Genomic DNA, 21,482 nt, shown 5'->3' with positions numbered 1-21,482 from the left:
TAATTCTGTCATTTGCCTGACCATGCTCTACCTAGTGTCACTTCCATAATACAAAATGGCGATGGCCACACTGATGGTCACTTTACATTTGATCTGTACTCGAGGTGTATTTGCCCCTTTTTTTTTTAATATGACTCCATCAGGGAAAAGGTTTTCTAGTATAACTCTAAGGCCAAGTGGCAGTGTGTCACTACTTCGCTCAACCATGAGTTAAGAGTAACAGCTTGAGTTAGTAACTGGGTCAGACGTGTGAAATGTTATCTTCTGTAGGGACATTGGTCACGTCTAGGACTGCTATGAGTATCCCTGATGGTTTGTCACAAAATAGACGTGTTTGAAAATCAGTTTGTCATGATCCATTGAAAGTTCCTGAATTAATTTTTTATTTGTGCAAGACTTTTACGCTATTTCACATAACTTCATTCTTATGCTGGGCTGTGTTAGAGAAGGCCAGGTGTTGCAGTACTTCAGCTATCAGTTGAATATGGCACTGTTTTAAAAACCAGTCTTCACTGAAGTCTTTTTTTAATTGTCAGGGTTGCAACAGTACTTAACTTTGACCCAAATTAGATCGTGTTGGGTCTTGAATTTTACAATATATATATCTTTAAAAGGTATTTTTAGGGGGCTTTTTGCCTTTAATCGGATAGGACAGTAGAGAGTGACAGGAAAGTAGGAGAGAGAGTCGAGGTCCGGAAAGGACCACGTGTCGGGAATCGAACCCGGGTCATGTCCTGGATTTTCTTAATCAAATCAGGTGCAGCCAGAAGTGTTGGACAGTGATTAAAACGTTGAGAGGAAGTGTCAGAAGTATGCATTTTTAATCCTCATAGTGAGATGAGTTGATTAAGGGGAGATAATCATAGAGATTAATGATTATTTTTTTTTCTTAGGTGACAAAAATAAAACCCCAGACAGATGGGCTTGAGGAAGTTGGCGTGTGATAATTGATTCCAACCCGCTGGCTTAAAACCATAATTGCCTTCAGTGTCATGCTGGTGTGAACAAGGATGTGCACACACACACACACACACACGCATGCACACTCACTCTCCCATGGTGCCTGGAGCTACGCCAACGCCTCTTATCCCTTAATTAGTGTGAAAATGTAATCTTTACCTTCAGAATCCTGCAGAAGCCCCCCCACCCACCCACCTTGCCACCTCAGTCAGTTGATCCCCTCGTGTTGGAGAGACTGAGTGTGTGGCGTGAACCCCGGACCACCTCTAATTTCAGCTGCTTATCAATGCCTTCATGCCAACGACCTGCTGATGAATTAACCTGCAGACTCATAAAGTCACAGTTTGGCCCCGAGGAACCTCATTCTTCTTTTTCTAATTATAGGATTTAGTGGAAAATACCCCATAAGATGTGAATATTAGGTTTTTGTGAATTCTTTACATCCACCATCACGTAACGGCATTGATTCAAACTCTATAAAACCCAACCCTATCAATGCACATTTTCGTTGTGCGTGTTTAACACCGCATACCAACTTTGAATATGTTTTAGCTTGTGTTGTATTGTGAAGCTGATTATTTCTATACATCTGCCTCTCCACTTCTTTATGCATGCACAACCGGCCTTATCAGAAAGTCATAACCACAACATATTAGGATTTTAGGCAACTGAAAATCTATAGGACACTAGAAAAAGACTTTAAGTGCAGTAAGATAAAGCTACAGCCTGGCTAACATCACAGCTAACAGTGAGTATACTTTGATATTGTAAGTAGGGCGATAGGGGTAGTGTGACCGTCTTCAAATCGAAAGGTTGTAGGTTCAATGGCTGCCCTGGAAATCAACATGTTATTTCCTTTGGCAAGATACTAAACTCCAAGTTATTCCTGATGTCCAAAGGTGTGTGAATGTTGGCTTTGTTGAGCTACGTTGCATGGTAGACCCTGCCTCTGTATGATTGTGTGAGTGCTGACTTGTTTGTAAAGCGTTTTGAGGAATCGTAAAAGAGTGAGCTATAAATTAACAAAGTCCATTTTGTGTTTAGTATTATTGGCATACTTAATATAATGGCAAAAATTACCCCTTGGGCAGTAAGCCTTTTAGCTTCGGACAATTGGTGTTAAATCCTGACATGATTATGGCACCAAAAAGTCCAATGGGAAAAATGAAGGTGAAACCAACATAAAGACAATCTGTCAAGTAGTTTTACCCAAAACCATAAACCTGATGGTGTCGCTTTATGAAAAGTGACTTTGATTCATTCTATGTGGACCATGAATGTCTGTAGGAAATGTAAGAGTAATCCATCAAGGAGTAGTTTAGCTATTTCAGTGTTAACAAAAGCTGTGGACAGACCAATTGGATAGGTATTGTATGGTTTATTGAGCAGGAAATATGTGGTTTCCTTGTCAACCTGATGGTGGCACTTGAAGAAAACCCAGAATGATTCATCCTCTGTGGACCATGAATGTCGGATGGAAGTTTAAGAGTAATCCATCCACAAGTTGTTGAGATATAGAGTGATGGGCTGAGCATTTAAACTAATACTGTATAATTGAAAGAGCAGGAAACAGTCGTTTAAGCTCAAATAGAGCTACAGAAGGAACATGTGGTTTCTTGCACGCTAATGCCAGACGTTGGCAGATTGCTGCAAGGTTTTCTTTTTTTTCTCCTCCAGTTTTCTTCATTCTTTTTCTCGTGTGAGCCAAGACGTTGCCAGATTGTCTCTGCATGGGGTCGGACGGATTACATTTGTTTGTACGCAGTTGCTTCTTACCTCCTTAAGAATAGATTACTCCTCCTCTGGTCCGGGGATCTGGGGAGTGTTGGAGGAAGCTACTGAAACACTTGGTGTATGTGTATGTGTATGTGTATGTGTGTGTGTGTGTGTGTGTGTGTGTGTGTGTGTGTCATCGTGCAATGCTTGTTTGCTGACTAACGACACGCAATGTGGCACAGCTTGAGCAGATACTGTAGTTTTGCACAGGTAGAGTCACATGTACACACTGAAGTTCTTGCCTTAAACATTTGTGTTGTACTCTTTGCAAACTTGTTAAAGATGCCCTATTTTTGCTTTTTGGGGTGCCCCCTGTCCTGTGGTGTGTTTATATAGGTTTCTGTGCATGTAAATGGTCTTCAAAGGCTTAAATCCAAAAATGCCTCCACTCCACCTGCGCGAAACACCTCCATTGGACTCCTTTGTTTACTTCTTCAGTATGTAACACTGGCGCTTCCATTTGCTAATACTCCAACATGTTGTATGTGATAGGCTTAGGGGCGGGACATCTCTAAATGGTTGACTAATCACAACAGAGCCGGCCAGCTAACCAATTGGAGCAGACTGGGCTCTGGTTTCGGTCAGAGGGTGAAAAGAGGAGAACAATAAAGAGCTTTTTGAACATTAAAGGATGGAGATATGTCCCAGTAGAAATATAAAACACAAATATGAACCTGAAAATTAGTAAATGATGTTCTCTTTAACACCATATTTAGATATAACCATATATTTATTTTGGTGTTTGCCTATTTATACATCCAACAGTATTACCTCTACTTTTTCTAAACAGGTTATACAATTTGTCTGATTCATATTTCCACCTAATGAATATAAGTATTAATATATTTGAATGCAGATATTTTTATCTATTATCATCACAAACTGATTTTAATTGGGGGTTGATTTTCCAAAAACAGAGCTTCCTCCAAAATATCAACAACATTATATAATTCAGTTTGAATTAATGAAGATCTTTTTCATCAGTAGAGGCTTAATGGGCTTTCCCATCATGTGAAGTAAATAAAAGGAAGAATCAATAGATTAATTGATAATGGGAATAATGTATTTCTTAGAGATACCTTATGAAAACAAATCAATTCATTTATTTCTTACCGCACACACACACACACACACACACACACACACACACGGCAGAAGATGATTAAAATGAAAAGCAAAATCATGAGCAATTAGAGAAGAGTGGAAAATGGGTTTGTGTGGTTGGTGGTGGAGCAGTAAGAGATGAAGAGCAGGAGGCGGAGGGATAAACACAGTGATGGAAAGTGAGTGAGAGGGAGGAGGAGCCGAGAGATGATTCCTCTCTCTAATCCTCTAGACACACACACTCGGTCTGGCTGCCTACTGGCTCAGAGAGAGAGACGGAGGCAGGTGGAGGGCGCAAACGGAGAGAGAGAGAAACCAAGTGGAAAGGGGAAAAACAAGATGAAGGGAAGAGAGGAAAGCATGCCGACAGAAACCCGGAGAGGAGGAGAGAGGCAGTGAGGAGGAAGAGGAGCTCTGGAGAGACCAGTCGAACGGCAGTGGGAAGGAGACGGCGGAGGAGGAGGAGGGAGTGCGATGCTTCAGTCTGCCTGATACAAACCAGGAGAGAAGGAGCAACAGAGAGGAAGGGGGGGAAAGGAAAACATTAGGAAAAAAACATAGCTGCACGAGAGAATAGAAGAGGATGGAGGAGCGAAGAACAAGCAGAGACACAGACCCCTGGTTACTCAGGAGTGTTTGGACCTGAGTTACTACGGATGCTGTCAGAGAACCAGTGTGTGAGGGCGATGTGATGGATGTCTGTTTGCACAAAGTACCGCTGCTCCCTGAAACTCACTAGAAGTGTGTGTGTGTGTGTCTGTGTGTAAGAGAACATATGACCGACCAGCTGTTTTAGGAGGTAAACAGGGTCAGGTGCACCCAAAGGAGTAGAAAAAAAGGGACAATAACACACACAGATTATAGGTGTGTGTGCAGCTATAGCACAAAGAGGAGCTTCAGTCCAACCATCTCAGGTGCAGTTACGGGCGTGTGTGTGTAACAATAAGGTGCCACTGAGCTTGCTTGAAAGGTTGCTTTTGACTCATCTTTTTACACCGGACAAGCCACTCCCTACCTCATCTCAAGCCAACAAGTGGACTTGGAGGCTCAGAAGACTCTGGTGCCCGGCTCAGTGCAAAGTCCCCCTCACGTATTTCTTGTTTCCATTGGATGCTCCTGACTCCAAACATGGGGGAGTGGACCATCCTCGAGCGCCTCCTGGAGGCCGCCGTCCAGCAGCACTCTACTATGATCGGAAGGTGAGTTTTCTATTTGTTTTTTACGTCTTTTTGAGCATGCAGACGGTATTCAATATTTAAGAATGCCAGTGCAGGCAGAATGAAAATCCCGTCCTGCTCTCAGTCATTAATCCGTCTGAGTGACAGGAACGACACTATGAGTCAACACAGAGGATTTGGACATGAGTACATCCAGATAACTGTGAGGACATCTTACCTTTTTTAAAGTCCAAAATCCCTCTATTCTCCGTGCCGGTGTCTCACTTTGGCATCGCTTCAGAATCCATCCCGTTACACAAGTGTGCCTCACCTCAGCTTTTCCACAACCCCTCCTTCCTCTCTTTCCTTTCACTTTCTTTCTCCATCAAGTATGAAGTCACTCCACAACCTTAAAAAACGAGTCACGGGCGCAGGGTCACGGCTGTTTATGATTTATGCATCATACTACATGCCGAGATGTCTTGTATTTTAGTTTGAGTAACTCAGTCTGCCCGCAGAATAAGCAATTATTGATGAGAGTTTCAGCCACAGAGACACATCAGCCCTGCAGACGGCGTCAAACATGAGGTTACATCTAGTAAAAAGACTTATTCCTGAGTTTGAGGTTTTCTTCAGACATCTTTGCAAACCGCAGGTTCAGCATGAGTGCATGGGAGACTTTCTCAATTAGCAGTTTTAAACCAATCCCCTGGAGATACTGACTCACTCTGGATAGTCGTACTTTTGAATTATTGAGTGAATAAAGGTCAGCCAGTTGCTGAAGTTAATCATGTGGAGAAAACTGACAAAAGCTGTGTGTGTGTGAATCGTGTCGGGTTTGTGACACTGAAGTGATTTTGAGTCTTGTTGATGACTTCGGATGGTTGGTTAAAGTTGTTTCCTTTGGTGGTATGATGAATGATTGGTCAGCGTTTTGCTTCCCTTTCTTTATGAGATGATGGAAGAGCAGCTCATCATCAGGGATAGTCATCCAGGGTCTCTGAGCTAGATTGAGAGAGTAGAAACACAAACAGAGGGAATCGGTAGAGGAAATCGAGGAAAAAAAGAGTATCGTGCAAAGTAGATATCTGAGTCCACAAAGAACAAGACGTGAGAGACAGATGACGGAGAAAAGAGCGAAGGCGAGGAGCAGTTATTCACAGACAAGCGAGCAGACACATGGCCTCTGTCTGCAGGGCGTTGGTAGGAAGCCAATAGGACTGTCTCGTCACGAGGTGGTGCTGCATGTCATGACCTCATCGGGGCATTCAGGACACCCGGCGGCAGAAAAACCTCAGATCATCTCATGCACTTTATATCCAGACAGCAGGATGTTCAGGTGTTGTGAGGAACCGCCCAACACTTTTTTATAAATGACAGCATTTCCAACGGGTCTACTTACATTTGTTTAGGCTTTGGTTTCAATCCTGAAGCCACTTACTATGAAGCAATACCCCCAATTTCAAAAACGAAATTGTAACATTTGTTAAATGGGCCCTTTATGCCAATTTTCAGGTTAGTATTTGTATTTAGTGCCTCTCCTGGGTCATGTCTCCATGCTTTAATGCTCAAAAAGATCTTTATTTTTCTCATACTGCCTGTGCTGCAGCACCTCTTTTCACCCTCTGTCTGAAACCAGAGCCCAGTCTGCTCTGATTGATTACCTGGTCGGCTCTGTTGTGATTGCTCAACCGCTTAGAGATGTCCCGCCCCTTAGCCTATCACGTTCAATGTGTTGGAGCGCTAGATAATAGAAGCACAAGTGTTACATGGTGTCATTATGTTAAAGTGGAAGTGTGTATTTTGGGATTTTAGCCTTTTGCCGACCATTTATATGCACAAAACCACTACAACACACTACAGGAAAGAGAAACAATAATAAACTGATTTTATGTGCACAGATGTCAGGTGTATCTCTTCAGCTAACAGGAAGCACTTCAGGCGTTGCCTCAAGCATACTTCAATGGGATGGTCACTGATTGTGGAGATGCTTGACCTCAGGTCGACATGATGTGGTAGCAGTAGACTCTCGTCCATTGGTGCTAAAGGAATGATGCACTACGTCATTAGGCAATACTTAGGCTTTCTTTGCATCAATTGACAAAATCAATGACTCATTCTTCTCAATCAAATATTCTCCAGTTTTTTTTTTAAGCTGATTGTCATCATTAAATATTTTAGTTAAATATGTTTGTCTAACATTACAACGTGCGTTTTTCGCGTCTTAAGGTCACTCATTGTCATATTCTAATCAGTCGCTTTCGAATGTCTGAAAAAACGCAATGCATTATGGGGCGTTTTGCTTTCTAGTTCAAATCCATTCATTGATCACATGCAAAGAAAAGCCTGTGCTAAGCAGGTCTGGTTCTTACACAACCACGTTATTTTGTCTTATTGTAGTCAATGCATCTAAAACAGTTGTAAGTCTAAGTACAGCTAGTTGAGATGCAATTGAATATTTGTTAGCATTCGGTCGCTGTAAATTGACATATTGACTGACCAATTAGGCCCCTGATATGTTATTGGCTGTCCTTTCCCAGTGGAAGTCTTACTAACTGTACTAATTGATTTACTTTAGGGGTTTGGCTATGGTTAGCTCTACAGCACATCCCTAGATATGCACTTGTTCATTGGAAATCTGAACCTGCATTGCTGCTTGGACATCTCACCAACATGTCCAGTTTGTAAAAAAGGATAAAGAAATGGAGGATGCCATTCATAAATCATGCAATTAACATTTCAATGGTGCTGACCGGAAACACTCCTAATCTTTTAGTGTTTCCGATATGACATGAGGAAGTCAACCATTTGTAGCTTTAGCTCTTGTGTGACAGCCGGCACGTTCCCACATTAAAGTGCCATTCACTACATCTGGCTTTTCTACAAATCTAAACCATCTAATCTGGGACATCACCACTGACATGAATTTATATAAACGCATGCTAATACTCCCCCAATCCCAAAAGCTATTGGTCCGTCCGCTTCGATTAAACGCATCTCATTGGTCGGTGGCGGTGTAGCATAAAGCGTTGGACAGGTTGCTGTCCGGAGGCGATGCCAGTGTGTGTGTTCTCATGAGCCTCCCCTACAACAGCCTGAGAGCCCGAGTGGATTTGTCATACATGAGTCACACACACATTAGGGGGAGTATAACACTTGTTGTTTGGGCAAGATTACAAACGGCTCCAGAGATTCCCTTCTACGGTCAGAGGTGTGTGTTTGTGTGTGTGTGTGTGTGTGTGTGTGTGTGTGTGTGTGCAGAAATACTCAGACTGTGTGTAAAACGTGAGCCCGGGTGTACTTTGTGGGCATATCACATGTGCTTCAATGGGTTCCAGCAGCCTAGTGTCTGTGTGAGTGTGTGTCTGTGTGCTCACCTGCTACCCGTGATTAATTCCCCCCATTACGGGCAGTGGGGCAGGTATAAATGGACTTCCCCCAGGACCATCTGATGGACTGTGGGAGCCCGGCGCCCGTTGGTACACACAGCCTCTGATGAAGCACTCGCCACCTGACTACTGTCAACACATCACTCATGCAGTTTCTCCCACTCTCATAGGCTACTGTCCCAAATGTGCTGGCTGTCATTGGTCAGAGTGGGACTGCTTAACATGCAGGTGCATCCTCCCACCAGCCTCATATTGATCTCCAATAATGGACTGGGAAGCTTGGCTTGATGGGGGACAGTCCAGTTAATGAAAGAGTCTTTAGCCCTGTCCATTTGCAATACAAATTAAGTCATGTGTTGCAACGACCGGAATGTTAAGCGAGTGATTAAAGCTGTGATTACCTCATTGACTTTACTGCTTCAAATAAAACAAACCATGATTGTAGATTAGCAGACTACATTTCTGTTCTGGCTAAATATTTCCTTAAAAAAAGTACAGATAGATGTAAAGTGGTCCAATGTTTTGGCCGTCGCCATTTAGTTTTTTTGGAAGTGACACAAGAAGGTGAAGCTTAGTCCAACCAAATGACAAAAAATACACCTTAAAGAGGCCCTATTATACTTCCTGTGGTGTGTAATATAGGTTTTAGTGCATGTAAATGATCTGGAAAAAGGCTCAAATCCCAAAGTTCCCTCCACACATTGAACCCCGCCTGCCTGAAACACCTCCATTGGACTCTTTTGTTTACCCCAGGAACATAGTGACATCACAATGTAACACTCGTGCTTCTATTGGCTCTAACACGTTGTACGCTAATTTTCTCCAAAATAATTTCAAATCTCTTTGAATTATTTGTTGTGTTTGAGGCTGACAACATTCTCTAAAACAGTCGCATAAACAGTCTATTTACTCCCCTCTTCCAATGCTGCGTAAAGGGGCGGATATTGTTGGGAAATGTGTGAAATGCATGAGAAAGGGGTTTTCAGATGCTTTATTTGTTGACGTGAACTGAGGCCTTCGAAGCACTATATGCACATTTCAGTATTCAGTTCTTTGAGCACTAGGTAGTATTCCTGAAGTTGAATGGTTGCTTGTATCTCAGCATGCCTTTTGCACATGTGCACTCTGCAGGAGGTGAAGATAAAGTGTGTGTAGGTGTGTCTCTGCAGGAGCTTCACACCTCATTCTTGACATGCACTACCTCGCTCAGCACGGCTCCCCAGGGTCAAACAAGTTTTGTCACTTAGGAGCCCTCAGCTCACCTGTCTAGGAATATGTGTGTGTGTGTGTGTGTGTGTGTGTGTGTGTGTGTGTGTGTGTGTGTGTGTGTGTGTGTGTGTGTGTGTGTGTGTGTGTGTGTGTGTGTGTGTGTGTGTGTGTGTGTGTGTGTGTGTGTGTGTGTGTGTGTGTGTGTGTGTGTGTGTGTGTGTGTGTGTGTGTGTGTGTGTGTGTGTGTGTGTGTGTGTGTGTGTGTGCCACATACACTCTTTTTGGCAAGCCAAAAACCGTATTTGTTAGTGAGCAGTGTGTACAAGCGGCTCAGCATGCCTTTGTTTGTCGACAGGTTACAGCTCTGTCGTCACATGACCTTTAGATCATCGTGCTTTTATTTAGAAAATCCCCGCGGAGCGCTCTCAACCCCCACGGATGTGATGCATGATTTTATTTGTGCAGAATGCGTCTTATCTGGCAAATGTGTGCCTTATTGCACGGAAGAAGAAGAAAGCGAGAAAGAGGCTCGCTTTCGGCAGGTTCCCCTGAGAGATTTGAAATAAAAGAGACACTTTACAGGAGGCGTAGTGAGACCTCCCGGCATCTATTCACTTTGTCCCTCTCTGTCTCTGCTTTCACACTTCTTCCATCCATGTGTAATGACCCCAGGGATGCTGTTTGCCGTGATGCCATAAGAAAGCGGTTATTAAAATGACCTCACATTCTCCATTGGGAGGGTATGAATCAAATGAATGGGAGACAGGTGCATGAATTTCCTGCCTCATCTGAGACATTTATAACCAATATACAGCATCCACCTGCTGATAGAATTTCATCTGGCAATGCTCCTCAAGTGTGCACTAGGGCTGATAGTGTGATTGATCCATTATAGCTGCTAGAGATCCTGGAATTGAGCCCCAGGAGAAGCAGAGAGCTGCTCTGTCGCTGCTCTTTCATGACTGGAGAACTACAACCAGCATCCATAGGGACTGCTGGAGATGCACAGTTGTTGCTGGGGGAGTGAAACGGAGAATAACTGCACGTAATTATGCAGCATGTGTTCTCATTTCTTTCTGCTTGCACCTCGTGTACACTTCCCCCATGCTTTCTCTCGTTGCTCAGCTGCTTATTCTACCCACTCCTGATCCCCACAGTCCACATATGCTAAGGTCAGGGTTGACGTGGTGTGAATGAATCTGTTTGCAATTGTGTGTGTCAGTGTGTTTATCCCACATTATGTGAGCAGATGAATCTCGATCTTTATCCTGTGTTTCAGTGAACGTAGTAATACCACCGAGTAGAAATATTCACTGTTTTTTGACATTTTATTCATGCAAAAGTGTAAAAATATGACCGTTATTCATTTTTCACAATGGCCCGTATTAAATTTGACTTATATTAATACTACTGCGTACAAAATAAATGATATGAAATGATGAAAATACCGCATTAGGCAATAATCAAGCAACATGTTTTTTCAAAGTGATCTATTCTACTAAATTTAATATTTCCTCTCAACCATATTTTAAAGTCCCTTACTGTCATTCATATATATTTAATCCAACAGTAAATTAATGAACCTGTCTGCCTCACAGTCTTAAGAGCTGCAATGCATTGTAGGGCAGTTAAGAAAGTGTCCATAATTGTCACTTCTCAGGAACCGTTGCTACTCCCGTAAACATCCGGAGATTTTGTTAGTAATGTATTTATTTTTGCGTAATAATATAAGAATTGTTCACCATAATTTGTATTTTGTATAATTTACTGCTGGGTCAATTTCCCCAAGGGATCAATAAAGTGTATGTTAAGGTAATAATACTTGATGTATTATTTGTTGATACTTTTTGGTTCATTTATATGAATCTGAATCTTTAATGTAACTAAAGTTGGCAAATAAATGTAGTGGTAAAGTAGAAAAAATACAATATAAGCCTCTGAATTTTATTGCAAAATAGCAAAGAATGGAATTACTCAAGTAAAAGACCTTAAAAATGTAGTTAATTGCATTTATAAATGTACTCAACTCTCTACGGTTGCATCAATGTAGTGCATACCTAGCTCAAATATAATAACGCATAGAGAAGGGGTGAAGAAATGAATTTATAACATAAACATAAACAAAGAATTTAAGGTCAGAGTTCAGATGGATTTCACTCTGCTGGGCCTCGAGGAGCAGGAACTGTCTCTGGCAGTATGACTCAGGTTTAGCGTTAGCACGTGGCTGGAGGACAGAGCAGGTCCGTGTTAGAATGATACTGGAGGGTTAGCCTAACCCGGACACAACCCGTACAGAGGCACAAACACAAGAGAGCAACCCTGCTAAAAATATCCGTCTGAACCCCAGTCAACACAGGAAACCCTGTACACACTGAATCATGTAAACAAACCGTGTACATATTAGCTGTGAAGATAGCGTAGCCACTTGATGGGTGGATTTGTGCCATCTACCTATTTTTGTAATTTCTTTGACAGAAAACACATTTTACGGTTGACATATTTACTGGAAAGGACTTTGTTAGTCCCTCCACCTGGTCCTAGGTCTACCCCTCGGTCTCTTCCCAGCTGGACGTGCCTGGAACACCTCCCTAGGGAGGCGCTCAGGTGCCATCTTCACTAGGTGCCCGAACCACCTCAACTGGCTCCTTTCAACGCGAAGGAGCAGCGGTTCTACTCCGAGTCCCTCCCGGATGACTGAACTTCTCACCTTATCCCTAAGGGAGATGCCAGCCACCCTGCGGAGAAATCCCATTTCGGCCGCTTGTATCCGCGATCTCGTTCTTTCGGTCATGACCCATCTAGGACCAGGTGGAGGGATTATATCTCTTCGCTGGCCTGGGAGCGCCTTGGAATCCCCCAGTCAGAGCTGGTTGATGTGGCCAGGGAAAGGAAAGTTTGGGGCTCTCTGCTGGAGCTGTTACCTCCACGACCCTGACGGAAAAGCGGGAGAAGATGGATGGATGGACTTTGTTAGTCACAATGTTCAGCACTTATCTCCCTGGAACCAGTTGCCACCGTACTTAGGTTTTTGTAGTGAAACCAAAAATAACTCCTCATTGCAACGTCACTTCAGCCGTTCTTTGTCCATCGCGGTGTTTAAAATGCGAAGAAACCGATAAATAGAATCAGGGTGTACAACAAAAGTCAGACAGATTCAGAATCAGAATCGGGTTTATTGCCCAAGTACGTTAACAAATCACTTGCTTTGGTGTTAATGGTGAACACATAAAAACAGTTAGAGGAATAAGTTGAAGAAAAAGTGGAAAACAATACTGCTATTTCAAAAACCATTATAGCAAATATTTACACAAAATATTAATACACAGAAAAAAATACTAGAATTCAAAGGGGAGAGCTCTACAGATTTTCAAAGAGGAAACATTGAACAGAAACTTGCAAATATACAGTGAAATGTGAAAGATTTACAGAATGAAAACACCCAAAAGATTTATTCCAAGTGTGTGCATTAATGTAATGCAGAAGAGGAAACAATATGTAAAGTGATTTTGTCCCTGACGCTTCAATTGCATTCAGTCAGAACTGGCGTTAGAAAGATTTTGGTCCCACGTTTTGTGAAAAGGAAAAGGATCGAAGGTTGAAAGCTTTGAAACATCTTCCCCGCTGATGCATTCAAAGACCTGTGATCATATGTGACATCTAAGGGGGGAAAATCACCCGCTGAGATGTTCAGCACGCTGTCAGAAAATCAATACTTGAACATGGCAACATGAAAAGCATGTCCCTGTTCTGCATTACCACATGGTGACAACCCTGATGTGATTTATTATTTATCTCACACAAGCTTTACATCTCTGGAAAAAAATCTCTTCCTTTTTTTTTCTGACACAAGCTGTGAGCATTGCAGGCATATAGTAAATATAACGTAATGCAAACTACGTGTAATCATGGGAGGAACATGTGACCTTAGAAAAGAAGAAACCAAGATATTAAGAATCATAAATCTGTCCTCTGCTGTAACTGTCAGGATATGCATTCATCTTTTGTTTTGTATCCTGATTACGTAATCCTCCTCAAGCCTGCATATAATAGATATGTTAATTAAGTATACGTTTCATAAATATTAAATGCAAGCTTTATTGGCCTTAGGATTTAAAGTGTTACCATGAATTCTTATGGTAATGTGTTGTCTACTGTGCTGCAGGTAGTACAGTTTCTCTTTTGATAAATATTCTTTGATCAACTCCAACGTGACGAGAAAGTAAACTACCCAACTTCCCTCTTGGGCCGATCCTTCTAGTCTTTAGTCTATAGTCTTTGTCTTGTGATAAGAGATCGCTGACTCCTTGAAATGCTTATGAAGGGTGCTTCAATGCTTCCTTTCTTGTCTCCTCTATTATAGGGTGCACTGACACAGCCTTCACTAAAGGAAAGGAGATAATGGCGTCCCAAATCTCCTTGCAGTAGTAACATTTTAAGCAACGCACCATTTGGCGGCCAATACCATTCACCGTGTTGAATTGAACCCTATGGATAAATTAAAAACATCCTTCTTAGGAAGTGTGATTACTTTTTGGAGTCCTTATAAGTTGTATAGTTTGTCATTGACTTCAACACTTGGATCTCTTCTGTCTTTTCCTACGTCTTCAAGAAATCTCCTTCACATTATTCCTTGACATCCTGACATTGGTTGCTGGTAAAAGACATGAAACGTCATTCTTTTCACTTTTCACAGCCTTGGCTTTTACATTAAACTCTTCTCTATTTAACCCTGAAACCACAGCTGGTAGGAACTGAAATAACTTTAGAGTAAGTGGACATGAATATGTAACCTAAAAGGCACAAAAAAGTAATAATAGTCTTTGAGTCATTTTAAGATAAGATACCAGTGCAGCAAAGTCCAGATCTGACTCTCTTATGCGGTTATAAACAGAGGCTACATAAAATATGAGGGATAACATTCAAATAAATTGCCAACTTTGATCTTTGTTTTGTACAAAGTAAGGCTGCCGGCTTTTGAAGTTTTCCCAGTTGGGTCTATTTGTGTAAGCTTCTGGTTTATTTATGAAACTGCTTTTATTGTACATGACTAAAGGGCTTTGAATGTAGGCATCTTAAAGTTGACATCCTCGTTTTGTTTGATTGATCATATTGTTTGCCGGCTGATAACAAACACTTCTTTTCCTGTCTCCATGGATCTCTTTTGCTCTTTCTCCCTCAGCCTTTTCACTTTATCTGCCTCCATCTCATTGTTTGAAGATGAAAAGCACGCTCTGCTACCATTGATTTATTCTCCAAACCCCCAACTCCCATCATCGGCTGCATCTTCACACTTTAATGTGGTCTCCAATGAACACACTGAGGCTGCGAGAGTCACTTAGCCCTCGGTACACTCAGAGTGTTTGTGACGAATGTTCCTCAGAGGCAGTATCAGCTTGTTCACAGTGTGATTGACTCAACATGAATAAAAAATCGTGAGCGCACGCAGTCACACCTTGCTAAAGCACACGGCATCTCCACCAGGACCAACATACTATAATCTGATTCACACACACACACACACACACACACACACACACACACACACACACACACACACACACACACTTTCTGTTTTACCAGATGGTCTTCCAAATATACAAACATGTGCGTAAGCAAACTTGCAGCCTGGTTAATATATTTAGTCATCACTCAGGGGTGGAAAACCTATACACAGACAGGGTTTTTCACACATACTGCTAGAGCTGTCACAGCCCTCCACTTTGCATATGAGCAACCAGAGAGAGTGTGACAATGCATTCACACCTCCACACACACACACACACACACACACACACACACACACACACACACACACACACACACACAGTCACGATCCGAGATCTTTTTTCAATTAAGCAGTGGAGCCGAGCTGCTGGGAGTGCATTTTACTCTCGGAAATATGCTGCAACTCTGTTAGCCAATTATGAATAAGCTACCGGCCGCCCGGACTACAGCAGCATGTGGGAGTTTTGGCGGCTTTTTACTGGGGGAAGATGAATCTCCCGACAGACACCAGAGTCACATTATAATGCTGCATTATTGTCATATTGAAAGGTAAACACCACATAAAAACACTAAACAGCCACGCTACAGTTTTGGTAAAGGACAAAATATAGATGTAACATGTTCATTAGTAGACTTTAAAGGTGCCGGATTTTGATACCTTTAGAGAGAACTAATGTAGCTTTTCCCCTCCTTTTCCAATCTTTGTGCTAAGCTAAGCTAATGTCTCATGGTTTCAAGCATTCATAAGCAATACTACAAATACTTAAGTGCCTTAAAGAGGCCCTATTATGCTTTTTGGGTTTTCCCTTTCCTGTAATTATAGGTTTTACTGCATGTAAATGGTCTGAAAGGCTAAAATCCCTGTGTACCCCCCCCTGCCTGAAACACCTCCATTGGACTCCTTTGTTAACTTCCATAACAAAGCGACATCACTATAACACTTGAGCTTATATTTGCTAGCGCTTCAACATATTGTACGTGATAGTCTTAGGGGCGGGACATCTCTGAGAGGTTGACCAATCACAACAGAGCCGGCCAGCTAACCAATCAGGTAAGACTGGGCTCTGGTTCATGGTCTCAAATGCTATTATTCAAGTGTTCTTCAATAAACCAATTATTACCAGTATTTTTATTTTATTTGGAGTATAATAGTTTTAAAGATGAAGCAAGATGTGCTTAAGGGCCTGGCTACCTTTTGAATTGCAGGCTTAATTGTAAAATTCTAGTCCCATCTTGCTCAATTTATCACTTACAGGGATTTGGCTGCTACAGCATTACTTGATATAGTATGGCCAGTAACTCTCATGATGACTAATGTTAGCAAACTTACATTACCGATAACTGTTTTAGCATTTTCCATGAGTCTATCTAGTCTTAGTCTACAGCTTGGCAACAGCGACCTTCAATTAAAGGTATATGCTCTATGGAAATGGACATTTTGACATTTCCATGACAACTGCCAACTCTCTGCTGTGGAAGAAACACTTTTAATGAGCCCTTTGCTCTCAGATTAAATAAAAATACTAGTAAAATGTGCAGAAATATAATATAAAATGAGAATAAATACAGTATTTTCTGTTTAATGCATAAGGTGTTGACTAATTACGAACAGCTGAGGGTGGCTTGAGAAGGTTGAGATACGACCTGCAAAACTATACAAATTAAAGTACATCATTACTAAGACTGCAGGTATTTTCATTATCAATAATTCTGACAATTATTTTATGGATACATCGGTGAATAGAGGTGACAAATGTCCACCAGAGAAATGTAATGTCTTTAATGTTTGTATTTTGTGATTCCTACACTGCCCACTCTTGATATGATTCAAAATCTGAGCCGTGTTTTTTGAGCATTCATATTTTCTGGTGCCTTTAGAACCACAAAAGGTGGTGAAAAGAACATTTACCTCAGCACTCATTCTAGCTGCTTGTTTACTCATTTGAGTATTTTGTGTACCTTTTCAAATAACTGCTCGTAATGCTATGTTTTATACTTTTACTCCCCTACGTCTCAGAGGTTAATGGGAAGAAGTAGTGTAGAAAGGTTAGGTAAAAAACAGAGTCCTCTTTTCTGGGTGAAAATGGCATTTTTGTGAGTGTGTTCGGGATGTTCCTGCTCAGTCTGCTGTGAGTCATGGAGGCTCCCTGCATGTGCCAGAGCGGCTGATTTGGGTTGGTTTTTGGCAGGGAGAGCGGCGGTGGGTGGGGAGCTGGCATGAACGCGTCGGCCCTAACTCGGGATTGTCCAAAACCGACCGTTTTAATCCGGATTACGGCCATCATTTCTCTCTCGCTCTGTATTTCCCCTCCGATGACCCCTCTTGCTTTCCCCCGCCCATGCATTTGCTCCCTTCCCTCATGTCCTGCTGCGGCTCTTTCTCCTGCAGATACCTCCATCACAACCACCACCTAAAAAAAAATACAAATGTGTGCACACTGTTGCCATGGTGACCACTCCTGTCGTATCCCCTTTTTTATTCCCCGGCCAATGAGCTGTCGTGAATGAGAACTCGGAGTCAAAGTCTATTTTTAACGTCCGGGCTCCAATTTGACTTCAATCGGCCTTGTTTGTTGCCAAGGTAACTGCCAAAGTTATTATCGTCATGGAGACCCTTAGAGCGCAATTACTGTAGGCACCAGTGCACAGAAAAAATATCTTTTGATGCGTTTTACCTCCGGATCAATCTAAGGTTTAAGAGTCATTTAAGAATACAAATCAATATCCTTTTGTTGTCATGAGTCAGGCTGAATAATCTATACATCAAATTGTTTTGGAAGTGGTTAAAGGAACCCTATACCGCTCATTCTGAGGTTCATATTTGTATTCTGTGTCTCTACTGGGACATGTCTCCATGCTTTAATGTTCAAAAAGCTCTTTATGTTTCTCATACTGCCTGTGCTGCAGCCCCTCTTTTCACCCTCTGTCTGAAACCAGAGCCCAGTCTGCTCCGATTGGTTAGCTGGCCGGCTCTGTTTTTAGAGATGTCCCGCCCCTTAGCCTATCACTGGACCTTTGCATGTGAGTGTGTTCATGTGATAATGCGTGTATGAGAATTATTGTTTGCATCATCAGGCCGTCATCCATTAATCTCCAGAGCCCGTCAGTTCACTTTCATCATCACGCCACTTAAGTGTGTGTGTGTGTGTGTGTGTGTGTGTGTGTGTGTGTGTGTGTGTGTGTGTGTGTGTGTGTGTGTGTGTGTGTGTGTGTGTGTGTGTGTGTGTGTGTGTGTGTGTGTGTGTGTGTGTGTGTGTGTGTGTGTGTGTGTGTGTGTGTGTGTGTGTGTTGGACAGACAGATGGATAGATAAGTGAACTGTATTAGAATCTGCTATTATTAGATATCCATTTTAGAAGATTACAGAAGCAGGATTACAAACAACAAGACTATTGCGTAAAAAAAGAGGACTGACACAGAGCATCTCGTCACTGCTGAAGAAACACAGTGAGAGGAGGAATGTATTTGAAAAGAAATGTGTGTTTGTAAATGTATCTTTATACATGAAGTGTAAACTTCTTTGTACATTATTTATACTGCTGCATGGAGGCATTTGACTGTTTTTCTCGGTCTATGTGAAGATTTAACTGCTTTATATTCAGCCGATGTTGCGGCCAAGGAATCTGAGGGCGCTCCTGAGAAGATTAAAAGGTGAAACTGCGGACAACTTGTACACATCTGAAGCGGGACAAACCGGCCCAAACCAGACAAGAATATTTATCTGAGCCTATTTTTTTTAGGTAAAAAGGAACCGCTCATCAAGGCTGTCAAATAATTATTGGAACAAAACCTACAGAATTTCCCTCTAGAGTTGTGGAGCACAAGTATTACGTTGCCTGAAATCATTTTCATGGCTGTGTGAATGTTAAAGACCATTTCTTTCTCCATCGTACGATATTAGCATTTATCCCTTTTTAAACGAGTGCAGTGATACCAAACGCTCAGTGTGAATTTTCCGAAAACTGAGCGTCTTTATTCCCAGATCTTACTCTGACTTTATGACACAGCTTACCCGAATCTGATTGGTCAATTTGGACATTTCAGAAGTTGTTAAGTCTCGCTCACAGACCGTTGCTAGGGAGGATCAAGGGACAGAAAGAAGTGTGGTAAATTTAATGTCAGCTTTGGCCAGAAAACATCACAGAATACCTTTTGAATATTCATTTTCATATTTGTGTAGAGCACAAAACTTTAAATTTACTGTACCCCGTAAATAAAATAAAAAGAGAGCAAGAGAATGAAAGAGGTTAAAGGACGTCCCTAACTATCTGTGGAGATGGCAGTGTTAAGTCTGTTTAATGTCTATAAGTTCAGGATTGCTGTGTGTGTGTGTGTGTGTGTGTGTGTGTGTGTGTGTGTGTGTGTGTGTGTGTGTGTGTGTGTGTGTGTGTGTGTGTGTGTGTGTGTGTGTGTGTGTGTGTGTGTGTGTGTGTGTGTGTGTGTGTGTGTGTGTGTGTGTGTGTGTGTGTGTGTGTGTGTGTGTGTGTGTGTGTGTGTGTGTGTGTGTGTGTGTGTGTGTGTGAGGGAGGTTACATGCACATATATGTCAAATCAATCCTCCTGGGATTATACATCATAAGTTGCTTTGCATAAACTCGTATACTCCTACACATGTACATCTGTCACTTAATGAAACTCAGCGGCTCCGAGGCGGGACAAAGGTAGCAGGGGTTCGTCCGACAGAAAATTCATCTTCATCTTCTCGTGAGTAGATGGGACTATCACCCGGCTATGTCAGACACAATCGGCTTTGTCACGCCATGCAACAGCTGGAGGACAGTGTGTGTGTGTGTGTGTGTGTGTGTGTGTGTGTGTGTGTGTGTGTGTGTGTGATTAAAAAAGTGTGTGTGTGCATATATGCATGGAGAGGTGTACTTAGAGATTTCATGCTCTGATTCTGTGTAAATCTGGGTATATTTTTTTCATAGCGTTTGTGAGCGTGTGTGTGTTGTGGATCTGTCAGCATGGGAGAGTGCAGCCCCCTCACTCCTTCTGTCACTGGCCTAAAGCACCGGAACAATTCCCCGTGTGAGTGTGTGTGCAGTAATATGTGTGTGTGACGGCTCCTGTGTGAGGTTGGATACAGCTGTATGCCAGATGACCCGCCGTGAACTACGAGCTATTGATAAATCTTGGCAGAGGAACACAGACAGAGAGACGGAGAGACGGAGAGAGAGAGCATGACGAGTGTCCATCCATATTTGATGTGACAGGATTAGGGTTGTCAGAGCTTCTGGTGTGTTAAATTTGGGTTACCACCTGGCACCATCAAGACACTCCGGAGAGACAGAAGGTCAAAATATTCAGGGTGGAAATAAAGGATAAAGGTTGGAGTAAAAAAAGAAACGGATAAACTGAGGAAGGATTTTCCCCGAACCACTTACACGACTGCACAGGATTTTTATCATTTTGTCCCACAAATTAGAGTCGATGTTCCTCCTTTTTTGACAGTTGGCCATCTAAGACTTGGCTTTTCTACAAGGGTCATCACCATTAGCTGTGTCAGATGTCAATCAATCAACTGAGAAATGTATTTAGCTTAGGGTGTAGCCGGTGGAGAGTGATTCCCGGAGAGTTTTTCGTGACTTTTGCCAGAGTTTTTCCCAGTTTGAGTTTGTTTTAAGTAATTGGATTGAATGGAAGTTACTAGCTTTGGGGACAATTGTTTTTTTGGGGAAAAAAATCCATATTAAACCTATATTTGAGTCCTTTAATGGCATGGTTTGTGCAAACAATTGACCTTGAGTAAAGCGTTGTTATTAATGTTTATAAGCTAATATTTTCAACGGAAAGGTTTATTTTGAAGGGTTTGATGCACCTCTTTTCATCACAGTATTATGTCCTGCTCAAACACACTCACTGTCCCACTTGTGGCTCATTGGCACACGGTTAATGTTTGTTTAACTCGTGTTAGAAGAAGGGAAATATAAAAATACTATTTTAAGCCTAGGACACTGTGAGCTTCAGCCAAAGGTGAAAAAAAAGACAGCTCAGCAGAATCTCTGAAGCTCACTAATTAGCCAGTTATATAATTCATCTGTTTCCCCCTGATACAGTCTCTGTGGTAAGCTAAGGTAACTTTAACTTCTGTCTCCAGCTTAGATCTTATTATCTAAAAGTTGCATTACAGGGCGAGGTTACGAAAGACTGAGGATATTCTTTGAAATCATACAAATATTTTCCTGTAGAATGACGACTTTCGCTTTGATGGGTCATATAATTAAAATCCTGTGAGTCATTTCAAGAGAGAGATGCCTGATCGTGGCAATCCTTTAATTGCTTCAAAGGGTTTATTGTCACTTAGACAACAGCTACAGATCTTGGAAATGAAAAGCCCCAGGATCCTCCTCCAACGACGCAACATACTGCAGGAAGACAATAAT

General features: G+C 42.0%; 1 protein-coding gene across 1 annotated transcript in view; it reads left to right on the top strand.

Moving 5' to 3' along the window:
• Positions 1 to 4,097: 4,097 nt before the first annotated feature.
• The window catches only part of LOC134880799 (gap junction delta-2 protein), a 31,447-nt gene continuing 14,062 nt past the window's right edge, over positions 4,098 to 21,482 (top strand). Inside the window, exon 1 of the mRNA XM_063907878.1 lies at positions 4,098 to 5,039. Within this exon, the coding sequence (XP_063763948.1) occupies positions 4,951 to 5,039 (89 nt within the window). The 5' untranslated portion in view covers positions 4,098 to 4,950. The remainder of the gene's footprint in view (positions 5,040 to 21,482) is intronic.

Source organism: Eleginops maclovinus, chromosome 18, assembly GCF_036324505.1.
Source record: "Eleginops maclovinus isolate JMC-PN-2008 ecotype Puerto Natales chromosome 18, JC_Emac_rtc_rv5, whole genome shotgun sequence".
Taxonomy (NCBI): Eukaryota; Metazoa; Chordata; class Actinopteri; order Perciformes; family Eleginopidae; genus Eleginops; species Eleginops maclovinus.
Note: the sequence above shows the minus strand (reverse complement) of the source record. Positions and strands in the feature narration are given on the sequence as shown.